Genomic DNA, 19240 nt, shown 5'->3' with positions numbered 1-19240 from the left:
AGTCTGGAGATAGGGGCAGCTAGGTGGGGCAGTAGATAAAGCACTGGCCTTGGATTCAGGAGGACCTGAGTTCAAATTTGACCTCAGACACTTGACACTTAACTAGTTGTGTAACCCTGGGCAAGTTACTTAATCCTCACTGCCCCGCCCCCCCCCCCCTCAAAATAGTAAGTCTGGAGATGTAAACTAGGGCCAGTTGAAGCCTCTACCTACTGTTATGGGGAAATACCTCTTGCACATAAATCCAATTAGGATAAAATAATCGTTTATTTAGGTGCTAGGGAAAGGAAACCAAGAGAAAAGTCCTTGGACTTCTTCTCAAGGGGAGAAGGCATGACACAGAGGCATGGCTCTCTGAGATACCTTTCTCCCCAAGCAGGAGACAGGGAAATCCTTTTATAGAGGACTGTGGAAAGTTCCCTTATTGGGGGAGGACCATCCCCCACTGGTGGTGGCTGGGGGAAGTTGGGTGAGGGGCAGCTCCGGATCTCTCGAGCCATCTCTGTCCTCCTCACACCACAAAGGCAGCGGCCATGCCTAATCTTATATCCCTGAGGGGTGGGGGAGACTGGAATGAAGGATGGGGGTCCTGGAGCTAACTCAGTCCAGATCCAGTGCCACTTATCTCTTTAGGTGTGTCTGTCTTTTGGTTTAGTTTCTGAAGGAGAAGACTGATTTCCCCCAGAAAACTTCAGGGGTATCCTGGGCCCATAACACTACCAAAAAAAAAAGAAGAGTTTGTATTTGATCCTGAGGGAAGAGGAAACCACTGAAGCTTCCTGAGTAAGGGAGCATCATATGCTGTAGGACTTCTGTGGTTGTTTGGAATATAGACTGGGGAGATAAGAGACTAGGGGCAGGGACACCAGATAGGAGGTGCTCAGTTCTGTGAGTCAGTAGCAGAGTCAGGACTAGAAGCTAAATTTTTTGATTCCCCAAATCAGTGCTCTTTGCTCTAAATCAAGCAACCTCTTCACGTGTGGGGTTTCCAACCCAGGAAATAAGCTTAGGGAAGAAAGGGTCAGTTTGCTGACACTCCTTTCTCCAGGTTCTAGAGTTGATTTGGCTTAATCTATGTTCATCCAAGGGTGTAGATAACATACTTTACAAACCCTAAAGCCCTATAGAAATATTAGCTATCATTAGTATCTACTCTTTTAACAGCCTTTTAAAGTATTTTGGAGGATCCCAGAATCCTCTGTGAATAAAGTGCCTCGTCCCTTTGTATTGGATGTCAATGCTACTATCCTTGGATTTACAGGCTAGCCCAATGGTGGCTTTAAGCCTGACCAGGGGAAATCCAGAACCCAGCTAGTGGAGGGTGGGGCCCAGCCTGTCATGGGAGGAAGCAATAGTCCCAGGAGGTAAGCAAAATGACTAGCAAAGAAGGAAAGGCAGCTCTTCCTGCCACGGGATGAGAGGAGGCTGAGGGAGGAAAGGAAGTCTGGCAGGGAGAGAGAAACTGGAAGGGGTGCCTCCAATGCTTTTTTCCTGTTCCACCCAGTCCGCCTGTGCCTCTTTGCCCACTGTGATTTTGGTACCAGTGCAAAAGCTTTTCATCCGTTCCCTTTCATTTGTATTTCCCTGGTCTCCCTTTGTTCTGTTTCTGTGTCTCTGTTTGAGCCTCAGTTTCCCAATCTGTAAAATGAGGGCGTTGGATTACATGGTCCCCAGGTCTCTTTTCCAGATCTACTAGCCAGTATTCTATGAGTCTGGGTGTGTGCGTCGCTCACGGTCTCTTTAATCTCTCTATCTCTGTGGTGTCTCTCTCGGTCTCCCTCCCACTCCGAGTGGTGTGACTGGCCCTTTATCCCCAGCCAGTTAGACTGGAAAGGTGAGCAGGGCGGAGGAAGGAGGAGGCTGGAGGGCGGAGGGAAGGGAAGTTGCTTCTGGTCGCTCTCACTCATATTCCCAGTCACCTTTGCCACCGCAGGGACCACAATCCGCAGCTTCTGGAGCTGGGACGCCACGCGTGAACCTCCCCGTGCCTCCTGTTCAACCGCGCGACTCCCCCTCTCCAAGGTCTCTGGAATCGAGCCAGGGGATACCCCAGAGCGCACAGGTCCTCTCACCATCTGGCTCTACCTGGACTTTCCTCCACTTCTCCAGGTAAGGTGGGAAGCGCTCCAGTCAGCTCTGCCTTGGGCTTGCTCTGTTCAGGGGCAGGTCTGGAGCCTTCTGGACAAGAAGTGGGGCGTAGCGGGAGGAGGGGACGGACCTGGGAGCGCAGACTACCTAAGCTCGGCTATTGGGGGCTTAATGGAGAAGGTAGAGGTTAAATACTCAGGACTGGGGATGTGGGGTAGGGGTTGAGGGTTCAAGTTTCGAGGATGGGATGGCTCAGAGTAAGAGTCCAAGGCAGAGGCTGCCCACCGTCAACTAGCGTGTTCTCGAGAGAACTGGGGACACTTTCTAATACCACTGGCATCCCGGGGACTTGTGCCCTCCCCCTCCAGTCCTTCCTACCCTCTGTCCGACTCTGGGCTGTTGTAGGTGCCTGGGACCGAGTCAGCTCTCTCCTGACACCTAGTGGATGATCTCCAACGGGCTGATACTTCCGACCCAGGTTGTTGAGCTAGTTTACATATTTCCCTTTCGAGATGAGTTAAAGTAAACTCCGGGCTGAGTGGAGTTTGGACCTTTCCTGGAATGCAAATGAAATTAACGTAGATGCAATGAAAAGTGGGCCTCAGCCACGGTTGGAACTAGTCCAACTTCTTAGGTAAACTTCCAGAGAAAAATAACCGGAGACAGAAGAACAGAGAAATTCAGAGGTACAGGAATGGACAGAGAATGAGTTGTTGTTCCACCTTCCTTTCTTTAGGGATGGAGAGATCGGGAAAAGGAGTGGGTTTGAAGAAACTGGGGGCAGGGCCAATGGATGAACACCAAAGGCCTTTACAGGCAAGGGCCTTCTGGCTCTAGATCCCCTTTTCATTTTTTGACCCTTTCTCCATTTTTTCCAGGTGTGAAGACACTGGCATTTACACCGTTTGCCACCATGACAGGTCTCCCAACCCCACCTCCCCCAAAAGGTAAGTGATGTCTCAGGAGAAAGAAAACTACCTTTCTTGGGGCTTAAGCCTAGGCTGAGGAGAAACCCCCTGCACGGAACCCTGACTCAGACCCACCTACCAAGGGGCAGCTCGCAGGTTAGCTTTGGGCCCAATCAACTGAAACACCCTCCTAGAGTCACTAAAGCCAACAAAAGGTGACTCTGGGAGGTCTTTGTGGACTGACTGTGCATTGGTGAGTTCATGCTTTCTAGGAGTAGATTTGTCCTGCCTGTAACCTTCACCTTCTAGTGACACCATTAGCATTTTCAAAAACACATTGCTCTTGAGAGGGGAAGTTTCCTTGCTAATAAATTTAGGCCTAGTTTTTGTCTTCAAGCTTGTATAATTAGGGAGACAAGGCTAATACATGGGAAACTTTTTTTTCAAAAATAATTTGTATTTTGATTGATGCCTTTTGTTATTACAGCACAATTCATTTCCAAACATAACCCTCTCTTCTGTCCTACCCAGTAAATCATCCCTCTTAATAAAAAGCTTTAAAAAGAAAGAGGGGGAGAATCATTTAAGAGCATATGCAATATTTCACCCTAATAGCACCCCCCCCACCCAGCAATATCTTCCCAACTATTCTCTGGGGCCATGCTTGGTCATGATAATAGCATTCAGCTTGAGATTTTCTTCCTCCCATCATTGCAGTTCAAATTGGATAATATTTGTAAATCCTTTAGCACCTACTCTGTACCTCCTGGCATATAGTAGGTAGGTACTTAATAAATACTTGTTCTCAAAAAAAATAAAATGCTTGCTCTCTTCTGCCCCCCCCCTTAATTACATAAATTGTTTTCTTGGTTCTACTTGATTCAATCTGCATCAGTTCATATCTATGCTTCTCTGAATTCTTCCTATTCATTTTTTTTATGGTGCAGTATATTCTACCATTTTCATGTACCACACTTTATTTAGCTGTTAGATTCATGTGCCCAGTCAATGGGCACCTTCTTTGTTTCTAATTCTTTGCTACCACAGGAGTTTGTTAGGTATAATACCTTTCTATCTTTGACCTCCTTGGGGTACAGGAATAGCAGCCCTGGGAACTCTATGGTAAAGGGTATGGACATATTTTAGTCACTTTTTTTTTTTTAGCATAACCCCAAATTGCTTTCCGGAATGGGCAGACCAGTTCACTGTTCCAACAAGAGTATGCCTGTCATCATCCAAGGAACACAATTAAAGAGCAGTTGAGGACAGTGTATGATTCAGGTTATGAGGTTAGGACTATAAGTATAATAGTAGTGCAGTGAGAGAAGTTAGTGTCAGCTGAAATACAAGAAAAACCTTCCTAAAGGGAGGGGGTGGGACCTGGCTTGAGTCCTGAAGACTTTGCTGTCAGAGTAGAGCATTCCTGCCTGCTATCATGGGATCAGAGATTAGAGCTAGAAAGGACCTTAGAGATCATCTAACCAAAAACCTCCTCTTTTTTTTTTTTTAATCAATTAGAAACTGAGGCTGAATGGGGGTAAGTGATTTGCCCAGGTTCACACAAGGGGGAAGGGAACAAGCATTTCTTAAGTGCCTACTATGTGTCAGACACTGTGCTAAGTAAGTGCCTAACAAATGTTATCTCACTTGGGATGATATTGTGAGATACTAAATGGCATGGTCGACGTTTCAACTTCGGTCATCCTGCCTGAAATCCGGTGCCCTTTACTTGGTCATAGTCTAAGAGCTAGAAGTATGTTGTGGGAAGGGGGAGGGGAGTGGAGAGAGGACAATGGGTAGACTAACCCCACTGAAGCCTAAGGGATTTGCATTGGGAATGAAGTTAAATAGGCCTTGAAAGTCAAACAGATCAGTCTGAAGAGTATCCATTTGATACAATAGACAATGGGGAGCTAAGGAATGATTTTTTTAAAGTGTTTTAGAAATATTTACCCAGACTTTAAAATGAAGAAATTAACAGACTAAGTCTTTGGCTGTCTGAAAGCGCACTGAGACAAATTTGCAACCACAGTCTTCAGTCCATATAAACTGCAGAAGAGAAAATAAGATTACACCCATTTTAGGAAGAGGTCACAGGCAGGGCAGACGATTAATGCAAGGAAGTGGTTCAGCTTTCAGGTTCCAATCTAGCCACCAGAGAGGTTTCCTATTGACTATTGAAAGGACCGGGTCCTCTACTTCCCAGGGATCTCGTATGCTGCCTAGCCTCTACCCTCCCATCTCCTAGTTGGTCCTCATCCCAATCTGCTTATGTCATGCTCTGCCCTATAGGGGGGCGTCTAATAGTTCTGGGAGAAAATATAGGCAGTCTCCTAGCAGAAAAGGGGACCTAGCAAGCCATCTGCCAGTGAGTCAGTATCAAGCCAAGAAGGTTAGCAAATCCAGTGGTAAAGGATCAGATGCCATGGTGATAAGAGCTTTACTGCAACTCAGGAATGGGAGAGACAAAGGAACTGGACTGGTATCTGGGTTAACTACAAAGAGAGACAAACGAGTTAAAGTGCCCCACAAATTTATTTTGCTGTTGGTTGAGATCTAACCTGCACTGGGACTGGGGTGGTTCCCAAGTGTTGTCATCATCCTCTCCTCATTTAAATTTTTTTCAAGAGTAGCAGGACTTTTATGCCCCAGAAAGAAGGAATGTGATCTTTTTTATTTATTGGGACAAGGAGAAAGGAGGGGGAACTAGGTGGAAGAATTTGACCATGGTAAAAGTGATGAACTCCTAATCTAAGCTCACTATTATACTGTGGCCATTATCATTTTGGCTGACAATCCAATCAGACAAGGCACCTTCAGTGGGCTTGGCCTGTCAAGGAGATTACCTTATTCTAAAGGTGAGAACTGAGGGGAGGGAGGGGGTTGTTGTTTGTCTTTTGTTCTTGAAGAGGACCCATTGGCCAGAGATGTCAAGACTTTCAGTGAATTGGATTTAAGTGAGACAGGCTATGCAAAGTCACCAGCCTCTGTCCTGCAGAGCCATCTGAGTCCAGTGGCAAGATATATATCAAAACAACTGGAGATGGCCCCAGACATTTTAAGGCAATTGGGATTAAGTGACTTGCCCAGGGTCACACAGCAATGGTGATAAGTGAGGTGAGATTTGAACTCAGGTCCTCCCAACTTCAGGGCCAGTACTCTATCCAACTACCCCACCTAGTTATCCATAGGGAGTGGGAGATACAACATCTAAACTGGTAAACATCACACCTTAATTTTAGGATGAGGGAGAGACTGGGAACAACTGTGGGGATAGGGAAAAGTTTCCCACAGGGGAGGGTACATTAGCTGAGCCCTGAAAGAAGTTCAAAATGCTAAGGGGGAAGGGGAAATGAATTGTAGGTATGAAGCTTCAAAAAAAATGGCAAGAGGAGGACTGAATTTGGAAACCACAAGGAAGCCAGAAACTGCATGGAGGGGAGAAATGTGCAATAAGTCTACAAAAGTAGGCAGGAGTTGTAAAGCTGAGGGCTTTAAGTGTATCACTTTGTATTTTATTCTTTTTTTTTTTTTTAGTGAGGCAACTGGGGTTAAGTGACTTGCCCAGGGTCACACAGCTAGTAAGTGTTAAGTGTCTGAGGCCAAATTTGAACTCAGGTCCTCCTGACTCCAGGGCCCGTGCTCTATCCATTGCGCCACCTAGCTGCCCCTGTATTTTTTTAGCGAGGCAATGGGGGTTAAGTGACTTGCCCAGGTTCACACAGCTAGTAAGTGTCAAGTGTCTGAGGCCGGATTTGAACTCAGGTACTCCTGAATCCAGGACTGGCACTTTATCCATTGTGCCACCTAGCCGCCCCCTCTGCCCCTGTATTTTATTCTAAAGATAATAGGGAGTCACCAAAGATTCTTGAGCAGGAAAATGGCATGGTCAAACTTGTGTTTTAGGAAGGTTATTTTTTTGCCTCTTTTTGTATCCATAGGGCTTTGTACAGGACCTGCTCCACAGTAGGTGTTTAATGTTTATCCACCAACTGGTTATATTATCTTGTCCTAGAGGCGGTTGGGAATAATGAGAATTGATTCCCACATCCCACTTGTTCATGGAACTCTTATTCTCATCCAGATGCTTTTTCCATCTTCATTCTCTTTAGTGTCTTTTCTTCTATAAGCTATAAGCTTATCCATGTGTTTCAAATGTGTTGGTTCTGCTGTCCTTGATGGTAAAATAAATAAATAAAATTCTTAGAAAAATCTTAGTAAATCTCTTCTGGTTTTTTGTTTTTGTTTTTGCTGTTTGTTGATCTTCCATTTTCATCTTTAAATGCCCTCAGGTTGACTTTACTCCACTGGGGGGGTTTTTTTGGTTGTTGTTGTTGTTGTTGTTTGCAGGGCAATGAAGATTAAGTGACGTGCCCAGGGTCACACAGCTAGTAAGTGTCAAGTGTCAAAGGCTGGATTTAAACTCAGGTCCTCCTGAATCCAAGGCCAGTGCTTTATCCACTGCGCCGCCTAGCTGCCCCCTCCATTGGGTTGTTTTTTTTTTTTTTTTTTTTTTGCAGGCAATGGGGTTTAAGTGACTTGCCCAGAGTCACACAGCTAGTAAATGTCAAGTGTCTGAGGCCGGATTTGAACTCAGGTACTCCTGAATCCAGGGCTGGTGCTTTAACCACTGCGCCATCTAGCTGCCCCTCCATTGGGTTTTTGATCAAGCTTTCTTTAAATTGGTTCTACCTTCAACTACTTCTGTTCTACAAATTGGTATAGCCTTGGAGGTTAGAAGTAATACTAAATGAAGTCAGGGTCAGTGAGATGCTGGGCTAAAACAGGGGCAGGGTTAACCTTCTTTTAGATTCTGGGGGTCCTTAGACCATGGAAAATTCAGCTAAGTTGCTTTATCTTTGGTGCATAATTTCTATTTTTGAGGGGTCATGAAGAGAAATTGTGTAGTCCACCATCTTGTTGCTCATGTGAGCCACCCATTCATTTTTTTCTCTTTCTCTTTAAAAAAAAATATTTTTGAGTTTCAAATTCCCTCTCTTCTACCCCTCCCCACCCACTGAGAAGGCAAGCAATATATCAATTATACATGTGAAAACATGCAAAACACAAGTTCCATATTAGCCACATCACAAAAAAAGCAAGACAAATAAAGAACATGTGAAAAATTATAGTTCAGTTTGTACTCAGAGTTTATTGGTTCTCTCTGGAGATGAATAGCATTTTTTTCATCATTGTATTCTTGGATCATTGTATTGATCAGAGTAGCTAAGCCTTTCACAGTTGATCATAATTACAATATTGCTATTACTGTATACAGTGTTTTCCTGATTCTGCTCACTTCACTTTGTACCAGTTCATATAGGTCTTCCTATGTTTTTCTGACACTACTACCCTCCTGCATTATTTCTTTTTTTTTTAGTGAGGCAATTGGGGTTAAGTGACTTGCCCAGGGTCACACAGCTAGTTAAGTGTTAAGTGTCTGAGGCCAGATTTGAACTCAGGTACTCCTGACTCCAGGGCCAGTGCTCTATCCACTGCGCCACCTAGCTGCCCCCCTCATTATTTCTTAAAACAATAGTATTCCATCACAATCATATGCTACAACTTGTTCAACTATTCCCCAATTGATGAGCATCCCCATAATTTCCAATTTCTTTGCCACTACAAAAAAAAAAAGCTGATATAAGTATTTTTGTATTTTCCTTTTTCTTTTATCTCTTTGAGGAATAGATCTAATAGCTGTATTTCTGGGTCAGAGGGTATGCACAGTTTTATCATCCTTCAGGCCAAGTTCCAAATTGTTCTCCAGAATGGTTGGACCACTTCACAATTTCCACCAACAGTTCATTAGTGTGCCTATTTTACCTTATCCCCTCAAACATCTGCCTTTCTCTAATCAGTGATTTAGAACATTTTTTCACATGACTCCTAGCTTTGATTTCTTCTTCTGAAAACTGCCTGTTCATATCCTTTAACCATTTATCACTTGGAATAGCTCTTATTTTTTAAAATTTGACTCAGTTTCCTATATATTTGAGAAATGAGGCCTTTATCAGAGAAACTTGCTATTAAAAAATTTAATATTCATTGTGTATGGTTTATTGTTCAGTCGTGTCCAACTCTTCATAATACCATATGTTTAATTGGCAGAGATACTAGAATGGTTTGCCATTTTCTTGTCCAGCTCATTTATAGATGAGAAAACAGGTAAACAAGGTTAGATGAGTTCCCCAGGGTCACAGAACTAGTGTTTAAGGCCAGATTTGAACTCAGGAAAATGAGTTTTCCTGACTTTGAGGTCAGCACTCTCTCCACTATGGGACCCTAGTTGCCCCTATTGTCTATGGTACCTTTTAACAAAATGTAGTTAGTTTTATTATCTCTTTTAATTAGGTTTTGGTTTGGGGGTTTTTTGTTTTTTTTTTTTGCTTTTGCTTTGAGAAATCATGATTGCTTCCTCTGCTTTGTTTTGTTTTGTTTTACTTCAGCTGAAATATAAGATTCTGCTCTAGCCACTTTTTTTTTTGGCAGGGCTATGAGGGTTAAGTGATTTGCCCAGGGTTACACAGCTAGTAAATGCCAAGTGTCTGAGGCTGGATTTGAACTCAGGTACTCCTGAATCGAAGGCTGGTGCTTTATCTACTGCGCCACCTAGCTGCCCTCTAGCCACTTATTTTAACTCTGCTGTTGTCTTTCTATTCAAGGGTGTCTCTTGTAAACAGGATATTGTTGGATTCTAGTTTTTAATCCATTCTGCCATCTCTTTCCATTTTATGGGTGGGCTCATCCCATTCACACTCACAGTTATGATTACTATGTATTTCCCTCCATCCCATTTTCTTCTGTTTATCTTTCTGTCTTTACCCTGTCTCTCCTCAAAAGTTTGTTTTGCTTCTGACCACTGCCTCCCTTAATCTGCCCTCCCTTTTATCATCTTATCTCTTATCTCCTTCCCCTCTTATTTCCCTATTGGGTAAGATAGATTCTTATACTCAACTGATGAGAGTGAGGTTTGAGCGCTGCCTGCCTTTCTATTACTATCTTTCTTTTTTTTGTTTTGTTTTGTGGGACAATGAGGGTTAAGTGACTTGCCCAGGGTCACACAGCTAGTAAGTGTCAAGTGTCTGAGGCCAGATTTGAATTCAGGTACTCCTGAATCCAGAGCCAGTACTTTATCCACTGTACCACCTAGCTGCCCCAGCTGCCTGCCTTTCTACTTCCCCTTCCACTGTAAAAGCTCATCCTTTTGTACCTCTTTTATGTGAGAAAATTTCCCCATTCTACCTCTCCCTCCCCTCTTCTCCCAATGAATCCCTCTTTCTCACCCCCTTAATTTTTTTTAGATCATCCCAACATAATCAACTCAAGCTCATGCCCTTTTCTTCTAACTCTGTAGAGTTAGACTTCTAGACTTCCAGAGGACTTCTAGACTCCTAACTGACCTAATGATGGTAAAGTTCTTAAGAGTTAGATATATCATCTTCCCATACAGAAATGTAAACACTTTAACTTTATTGAATCCTTATCATTTCTCTTTCATGTTTATCTTTTTGTGCTTTTCTTGTTTGAATGTCAAATTTTCTAGTCTTCTATTTCATTAAAAATCCATCCCCCACCCCACCCCTTCCCCCATTAAGCTCAGTTTTGCCAGATAATTTATTCTTGGTTGTAATCTTAGCTTCTTTCCCTTTTAGAATTTCATATTCCAAGCCCTCCACTCCTGCTAAATCTTGTGTGATCCTGACTCTGGTTGCATGATATTTGAATTATTTCTTTCTGGCTGCTTGCAATGTTTTTTCCTTGACCTGAGATATTTTAATTTAGCTATAATAATGTTCCTGGGAGTTTTCATTATAGAATCTCTTCCAGGAGATGATGGATAGATTCTTTCAATTTCTGTTTTACCATCTGGATCTAAGATATCAGGGCAGTTTTCCTTGATAATTTCTTGAAAGATGATATATAGGCCCTTTTTTTGATCATAGCTTTCCAGTACAATAATTCTTGAATTATCTCTCCTTGATCTATTTTCTAGATCAGTTTTTCCCCCAATGAGATATTTTGCATTTTCTTTTTTTTTTCATTCTTTTGACTTTTATTGTTTCTTGATGTCTTGTGAAGTCACTAGCTTCCACTCGTCCATTCTAATTTTTAAGGAAATATTTTCTTCGGTGAGTTTTTTGTACCTCTTTTTCAATTTAGCCTATTCTTTTTCTTGTTGTTGAGGCAATTGGGGCTAAGTGACTTGTCCCAGGTTATACCTAGTAAGTGTCTGAGACTAGATTTGAACTCAGGTTCTCCTGACTCCAAGCCTAGTCCTCTATCCACTGTGCCAACTAGTTGCCCCACCTATTCTGTTTTTTAAGAAGTTATTTTCTTCAGTAAATTTTTGTGCCTTTTTTACCATTAGGCCTATTTTGCTTTTTTTTTTTTTTTGCAGGGCAATGGGGGTTAAGTGACTTGCCCAGGGTCACACAGCTAGTAAGTGTCAAGTGTCTGAGGCTGGCTTTGAACTCAGGTCCTCCTGAATCCACTGCGCCACCTAGCTGCCCCCTATTTTGCTTTTTAAGGACTTCTTTTTATCAGTGAATTTTTGTGCCTCTGATCACTTCTATTTCTTCCCCCAATTTTTCCTCTACCATTCTTATCACTTTAACTCTTCCAGGAATTCTTGTTTTGCTTAGGTCCAATTAGCATTTTTTCTTCAGAGCATTCCTTATAGCTGTTTTTGCATTGTTGTCCTATAGCTTGGCCTTCTAAGAGTTTGTGTCATAGTCTTCCCTGCCAATGTAGTGGCTTTTTGTGGTCAATGTCCTTTTTAGCTATTTGCTCATTTTCCCAGCCTATTTATTGACTTTAAATTTTATGTTTAAATTGGACTCTGCTCGCCTGGGGATGAGAATGCATTGGGCCAAGCATAAATCATTTTTGTGCTGCTATTTTCTGAGCTAGTTATGGAGATCTGCAGATTTTGGATGCTTCCAAGGTGGTATGATCTCAGAAGAGGTGTGGTCACTGCTCTCTTGGCCTGCACTCTGGTCTTTTCTGAGAAAGGGCCCTGCTTTCCTGCAGCCACAAGCTCTACTTCTCTTCTTGGTCCTGGAACTGTGACCAGGTCTCCTACTCTGCTGCAACCCCAAGTACTGGCACTCCTCTCTCTCTCTCTCTGCCTTGGAACTGACTGCACATGGTTGATAGAGCTGCCAATCACTGCCAGCAAAGGGGTGTCCTATTATCTCTTTCTGACCAGTTTTCCAACCCTCTTATTGTTTCTGGGCTGAGAATTCCTGAAGCTACTGATGCTGCTGTCGCAGCCACCTCCAAGGCCCACTGATGGTGTTGCTTCCACATGTGGTCCAGGCCAGTCCCAACCCCAGTGTCACAGATCTCTCTTGCCCACCCACTTGGGTTGTCTTGGGTTAGGTAAATGTCTCACCTTGATGTTTTGTTGGCTCTGTTGCTCCAAAATTTGATTTGCGGTGTTAACATTTGGAGGGAAATTTTAGGAGAGTTTAATTAGGTTGCTGCCTCTACTCTACTATCTCCCCTTTCATTTTTTCTTAAGATCATCAACACAAGGGGCAGCTAGGTGGAGCACTGGATAGAGCACCGGCCCTGGAGTCAGGAGTACCTGAGTTCAAATCCGGCCTCAGACACTTAACACTTACTAGCTGTGTGACCCTGGGCAAGTCACTTAACCCCTATTGCCTCACTAAAAAATAATAATAATAATAATAAGATCATCAACACATAACAGGATTATTCCCATATCTCGTCTAATTGAACTTCCTCCATAATCCCTGATGGTGATAGGATTCCAAATGTATCATTTCTTCATATTTGAATGTAAGCAATTTACCCTTATTTAGTACTTGTTTAGTCATTGTTCATCTGGGTTCACCATTTTATGTTTCTCTTTACTCCTGTGTTTGAATTTCTTTTTTTTTTTTAGTGAGGCATTTGGGGTTAAGTGACTTGCCCAGGGTCACACAGCTAGTAAGTGTTAAGTGTCTGAGGCCGGATTTGAACTCAGGTACTCCTGACTCCAGGGCCGGTGCTCTTTCCACTGCGACACCTAGCTGCCCCCTGTGTTTGAATTTCAAAGTTTCTCCATAGCTCTGATCTTTTTTTTATTATTATTATTTTCCCATCAGAAATGCTTAGAATTCCCTTATTTAATTAGAGTTTCATTTTCCTCTCCTATAGCATTATAATCAGTTTTGCTGAGTAAGTTATTCTTGGGTGTAAACCCATATCCTTTTTGTTTGTGTTTGTGTTTGTTCTTGTGGGGCAATGAGGGTTAAGTGACTTGCCCAGGCTCACACAGCTAGTAACTGCCAAGTGTCTGAGGCCGGATTTGAACTCAGGTCCTCCTGAATCCAGGACTGGTGCTTTATCCACTGTGCCACCTAGCTGCCCCCGCCCCATATCCTTTCCCTTATGGAATATTATATTCCAGGTTTCCTATTCCTTTATAGTGGTGGCTGCTAAATCATGTGTGATCCTGACCACAGCTCTTTGGTACTTTAATTCTTTCTTTCTGGCTGCTTGCAGTATTCTTTTTTCTTTGACCTGGAAACTCTCGATTTTGACTATAGTGTTTCTTGGAGTTTTCATTTTGGGGGATTCTTTCAGGAGGTGATTGGTGGATTCTGTTTATTTCCCATTTCCCTCTGCTACTAGAAGATCTGGACAGTTTTAAGATTTCTTGAAATAGAATGTCTAGGGCAGCTAGGTGGCACAGTAGATAGAGCACCAGCTCTGGAGTCAGGAGGACCTGAGTTCGAATTTGACCTCAGACACTTAATATTTACTAGCTGTGTGACCCTGGGCAAGTCACTTAACCCCAATTGCCTCACAAAAAAAAAAAAAAAAGAAAGAAATAGAATGTCCAGGCTCTTTTTGGGGGGGGGGTTATGGCATTCAGTTAAATCCAATGATTCTTAATTTTTTTTTTCTCCTCAATCTGTTTTCCAAGTTAATAGTTTTTGCCTGAGAGTAAGTTTTGTTATGTCTTGATCTAAAGAAAAGAATGGAAAGAGAGAGGAAGAGGAATTCACTGGGGTGAGAGGAGAGAGTAAGATAACACATTTTCTTCTTTTTTTTTCACCTTTGCTCTTTAATATTTTTTGTTGTTTTATGGTATTGTTGCTTTGTGTTGAAATTCTAGAATGTCATTTCTACTTCGAAGATATCTGAGTGGTTGGAAGGAGGAAGGGAAATTGGGTGGGGACAGTGAGGACAGAAAGAAAGCTGGGGTAGATTGGATAAAGCACTGGCCCTGGATTCAGGAGGACCTGAGTTGAAATCCAGCCTCAGATGCTTGACTAGTTTGTGACCCCCGGGCAAGTCACTTAACCCTCATTGTGCTGCAAATAAATAAATAATTAAGCTAATGAAGTCCTCTTCAATGATTCTTCACATCCCTTCCAGCTCTAAATGTGACTCTTATGATTTCTGGTATTGCTGCTTGATACTAGACGGGTGTGGGTGGGTGTGTGTGCGCGCGTGCACACGCCGCGCGCATGCATGTGCCTGTGTATGTGGATGAATGTGTGCCACCCTGCCTCTTGCTATTCCAAACCCCCCCTCCCCAGCCTCTATTTGTCTGCCCCATTCCTTCTGGGCCAAAGTCCTAATTAGTTCCTTAAGGTAGTCCATACTAATGTGTTAGTGGGAGAAGATTAGAAGCCTCTCTTCTCTTATTTTTAACAGGGCCTTTCTAGAGAAACTGCTCTCACCTAGGGCATGTACCTCTAAAAGTTTCCGACGAGAAATGAGGGAAGGGCAGGTAGTCATTGTGATGTCAAAGGCTATGAGAAGAGTTAGATTTTGGGGTGAAGGGTGGGATTAGTTGATAAAAGGGCCTTGAAACCTAAACTGAGAGTAAAACTTCAAGGTGCCTGAGAAGGGATAATTAGACCAAGAGTTAAAAGGACCCTGGGCCAATCTTTTCACCTGTTTCTTCATTTGTAAAGTAAAACCTTCACATTTATAGTTTATATAGCACTTTATAATTCCAACTGTAAAATGGAGATAATAATAGTACCTACCTCCCAGGGTTGCTGTGAAGATCAAATAATATTTCTAAAGCAGTTAGCATAGTCCCTGGCACATAGTAGGTACTTATTGTTTCCCTCCCTCCCTCCCTCCCTCCTTCCTTCCTTCCTTCTTTTCTTTCTTCCTTTCTTCCTTCCTTCTTCAAGCTTTTCTTGCAACCCTATGAAGTTACATAGTTCGTCTTCAAGGATGAAGGAAAAACAATAAAGTTTTTGTAAATATTGTCCCATTTTACTGAGTAGGAAACTGAGGCTGATAGAGATCATTTGCCTTTCCCAGAATCAGGAGTCAGTGTTCATTCCACTTAATCAGGATTTATATCTCCAAAAATGTGGGGATTCAACTAAATGATCCTTGAAAGCCTTTCCAGCCCTGCAATTCTGAATTGTGACTGCTAAATTGGCCCTGGAGAAGAATTGAGAAAATGTACTTCTCTCCCCTTTTGGCAGAGGTGAAAGGACTATGGGTACAGAGCTATTACCTATGTTGTCAGACATGGTAAATATTTTGATTGGTTTTGTTTAACTGCCTTTCCCCCCTTCCTTTTAAATATTTGTTGCAAAGAATAGCTTGATGGGAAGGAGACAGGGAAAAAACAGGTTGAAAAATGAAAGCAATGTAAAAAATAAAAATCTTAACAAAAATAAGATTTTTTAAAAAATCAGGATCTGATGTGGAGGATGATTGAGAAACTGGCAGTTTCCTCAGTAGTGGAGAGAAGGGAAGAAGGAATAAAAATAGCACCTACTGCTAGATTAACTGTGTTTTCTTTGCCCCCTCTTCTGAATATGCCAGAAGATGAGCTGATGTCCACTCCACTCCTACAGGCCACTGAAACACTGACTCCTACAGCTGTTGCCAACACTGCAGTCATTGCAGGTAAAGAAGCCACTGGGACCAAGGGCTCTTTCTTAGGTTTAAAAAAAAAAAAAGACTGCTGAGTGTTCACAAGAGACCCAGAGGATATAGAGAAAGCAGCTTCTGATGCCAATAGTCAAATGCCCAGAAATGATCCAACCAATGGGAATCTAAGGCCTTTTTTTCTCAACCATACTGTGGTTACTAAACAATGATTGGCAGGTTTATGTATATAGGCCATTATGCAATCTTTCCCTCTCACACTTAGTTCAGTATTTTGAGAATCTATTAACCCAGTGATGATCTTTTCAAAAGCTGGCTACATTGGTCCTCAAAGATAAAATACTATCCACAGCCAAGCCTATATAAATGCTAGTTCTTATTATTATTATCCTCAAATTAAAATGATCATTTGGCTTGCTAATTTCATTGTCAGGAATATATCCTCAGGGTGTTACCAAAAAGGGAAAAAAAACTATTTGTTCAAAGATATTTATAGCAACCTGAATATCTAGGAACAGGGGAATGGTTACATAAATTGTGGTATACTAAAGGGATATTATAATTATAATTAATGTGAGAAATTTAAAGAAATCTGGCAAGAAATAACTAAAGTACATTTAAAGAGTAGGACAGAGCACATCCTAACTATGACTGGGATTGAACTCATGGGCAAGTTAGTCTGAGAGAGACTTATGGGTTTGGACAGTTGAATACACTGAAACTCATGTTTAAATGGAATAGCTGCAAAACAATTTTAACGATTAGCATTACATTCAAAATAAATCACTTAAACTTGCGGGCAAAGGGAGGAAGTAAAATGATAGGTTTGGAGGGAGGCAGGTAGACATGTCAATCTCCAGGAGTTGTTGAGTTGACATTATGTCACTATGACACAAGTTACCCTGTGTGTGGCTGGTCGGTGACCAAATTAGGGAGCAGGTGAAAGGAAGGATAGGAGAGCTCAGCAAAACTGCCTGAGAAGATTAGCTATGGTTTGGAAAATCTTTCCTGTTGAGATAAACTGTTTCCTGTTTCCCTCCTTCCTGTTCTATCAGAGTCATCTGCAGCTGTCTGGGACCTGCTTTTTAACTCATTGGGGGAGGGGGGGGAATATCCTTGTCCCTTGAGCATAGAAGTTAAGGCAACAGGCAGCATTTGGGGAGGTTTGCTTAGCTTGATGCTGGCTTGCATAGGAGAGGAGAGGGGAGGAAAAGGAATTGATTTATAGGAAAAGGTGGGAGACAAAGCAAAATTTTGGGGAAAGGGGGGGAAATGGCAGGACTTGTGCAGATTAGTTCCCCTATGAAATGTTGGATATTAAATAGCCCTTCGAGAATCGTATGTCTCCCCTCTTCTTCCTAAGTTGTTATCACAGTGGTCTTCATCACCCTGCTCTCAGTCCTGATCATCATCATCGTTTACCTGTACAAGAACAAAGGCAGCTATATCACCTATGAGCCCCCGGAAGGAGAAGCCAGTGCGACTCTGCAAATGGAGAATGCCTCAGTCCAGGGGAAGAAGGAGGAATATTTCATCTGATGGCTCCCAGGCTCCCAAAGAATTCCTCTGGCCTCCAAATGCAAGACTGAGTGTTTAATTTATTAGGTGGAAGATGCATCTGAAGCCAGAGACAGGTGGTGATAATGGGCAAGTCTGTGTTCTCTCTAGATCAGGATCCAGGGACACCCCCGACCCAGAGACCCAGGGGACAAAGGGAAGTAGAAAAAGCAGATTCTGATGCCTTTAGCTAGACCTTTGTCATGGATCCTAGTGGCATAGGCCAAATGGCCTTTATAACTAGATAGGGCATGTGAACGCTTACCCAGTTACCTCCTGTACTCTTATTTGGTGGGGGAATGGTGATGGGGGTCACCCAATCCTACTCCATACTCCTAGCCTCCTGGCTGCATCATGTAACTCATGAAGAATCCTAACCACTGGCCCCAGAAAGTTATTTGGTATCTTGCTAACTAGCACAGCCAGCTTGGGGAGGGGGATGGTTGTGGTGATGGTGGTAATAATTCAACCATTAACTGACCTCACCTGCTAGTATCTGGGCCATACCCTTTTCTCAAGCCCCTTGCTCCCCAGTCCAGTCTCTTATTCTCAATCCAGTCTTGTATTTGTGTTATTTTTTTATCTGAATTAAAACTTTTCATTTTCATTTTTATTTTCATTTACAGGAGGTAGAGAATAATAGTCGGGGGCAGCTAGGTGGTGCAGTAGATAAAGCACTGGCCCTGAATTCAGGAAGACCTGAATTAAAATCTGGCCTCAGACACTTGACACTTACTAGCTGTGTGACCCTGGGCAAGTCACTTAACCCTCACTTAACCCATCCAAAAAAAAAAAAATGGTTAATAAGGGGGCAGCTAGATTTCACAGTGGATAAAACACCAGCCCTGAATTCAGGAGGACCTGAGTTTAAATCTGACCTCAGACATTTGACACTTACTAGCTGTGTGACCCTGGGCAAGTCACTCAACCCTCATTGCCCTGCAAAAAAAAAAAAAAAAAGGAAAAAAAAAAGAAATAAAGAGAATAATAGTCAACATTAAACTATCCACATTTGGGATTTATCTGTCCCAAATCTGGACCCATCTGGAGCTTATATTCCTAGAGCAAGTAGGAGTATCAAGCACATAAGCAGATAATCCAATATGTGTATATTTACCTAGTTATAAATTATATACGTGTAATACAGTACTAATAATTATATATATATTATAAAAGTGACAGAAAAGTATTTAAAAGGATGAGATTACATATGATACCAGAGTCAATAGGGAGTCACTGAAGTATGGGGTTTTTTGAGTCAAGGACATGGTCAGATATGTGGTTTAGGGAAATTGCTTTGTTAACTATTTGTGGAGTATGGATCTGAAATAGCGGAGAGACTGGAGGTGAGCGCTTCTGCCTAAAGCCATTTCTTGACCAGAGGCAGGTGGACTACATTCCACATGCCTACTCTATCTAGCAAAAAAAACCCTAAAAATAGTAAGAGATCAAATTAATGATCTAGAAATCCAATAATAAATAACAATAAGTGATTTCATCAAGTTAGAACTGGACAAAATATCAGAAATCCATGGGCAATAGGAAATGGGGCCCACCAGAAGTGCCAGTGTTAGCATGGGGAACCAAGATGACCACTTCCCAGCTCATGCTGATCCCAGGGACATCTGGAGCAAGAGGCAACAAGAGAGAAAAGCAATCCCTGGGTGGTCAGAAACCCACACAGTGGACCTTGAGAGCAACTTGAAGCTGCTGCATGCAGCCTAGGCAAGACAGTATATAGACATGGATACTCCAGTCTCAGGAGCACTGAGGTCTATAGTACTCTGTCCTGAAATGCTAAAGAA

General features: G+C 42.5%; 1 protein-coding gene across 1 annotated transcript; it reads left to right on the top strand.

Moving 5' to 3' along the window:
* The first annotated feature begins 1984 nt into the window (after positions 1-1984).
* LOC122729690 (small cell adhesion glycoprotein) lies at positions 1985-18093 on the top strand. The gene is made up of 4 exons (XM_043968686.1): positions 1985-2109; positions 2967-3035; positions 15813-15896; positions 17242-18093. The coding sequence occupies exons 2-4, from the start codon at positions 3002-3004 to the stop codon at positions 17415-17417; spliced, it is 294 nt and encodes a 97-aa protein (XP_043824621.1). The 5' UTR covers positions 1985-2109; positions 2967-3001; the 3' UTR covers positions 17418-18093.
* The last annotated feature ends 1147 nt before the right edge of the window (positions 18094-19240 follow it).

This window comes from Dromiciops gliroides, chromosome 5 (assembly GCF_019393635.1).
Source record: "Dromiciops gliroides isolate mDroGli1 chromosome 5, mDroGli1.pri, whole genome shotgun sequence".
Lineage (NCBI taxonomy): Eukaryota > Metazoa > Chordata > Mammalia > Microbiotheria > Microbiotheriidae > Dromiciops > Dromiciops gliroides.
The sequence above is the reverse complement of the archived record's forward strand: the minus strand, read 5'-3'. Positions and strand labels throughout refer to the sequence as shown.

Excerpts from the sequence above, each read along its gene's own strand:
- LOC122729690 (XM_043968686.1), top strand. The coding sequence starts at position 3,002 with ATGACAGGTCTCCCAACCCCACCTCCCCCAAAAG. Across the intron at positions 3,036-15,812 it reads AACCCCACCTCCCCCAAAAG|AAGATGAGCTGATGTCCACT; the intron begins GTAAGTGATGTC and ends TGAATATGCCAG. Across the intron at positions 15,897-17,241 it reads CAACACTGCAGTCATTGCAG|TTGTTATCACAGTGGTCTTC; the intron begins GTAAAGAAGCCA and ends CTTCTTCCTAAG.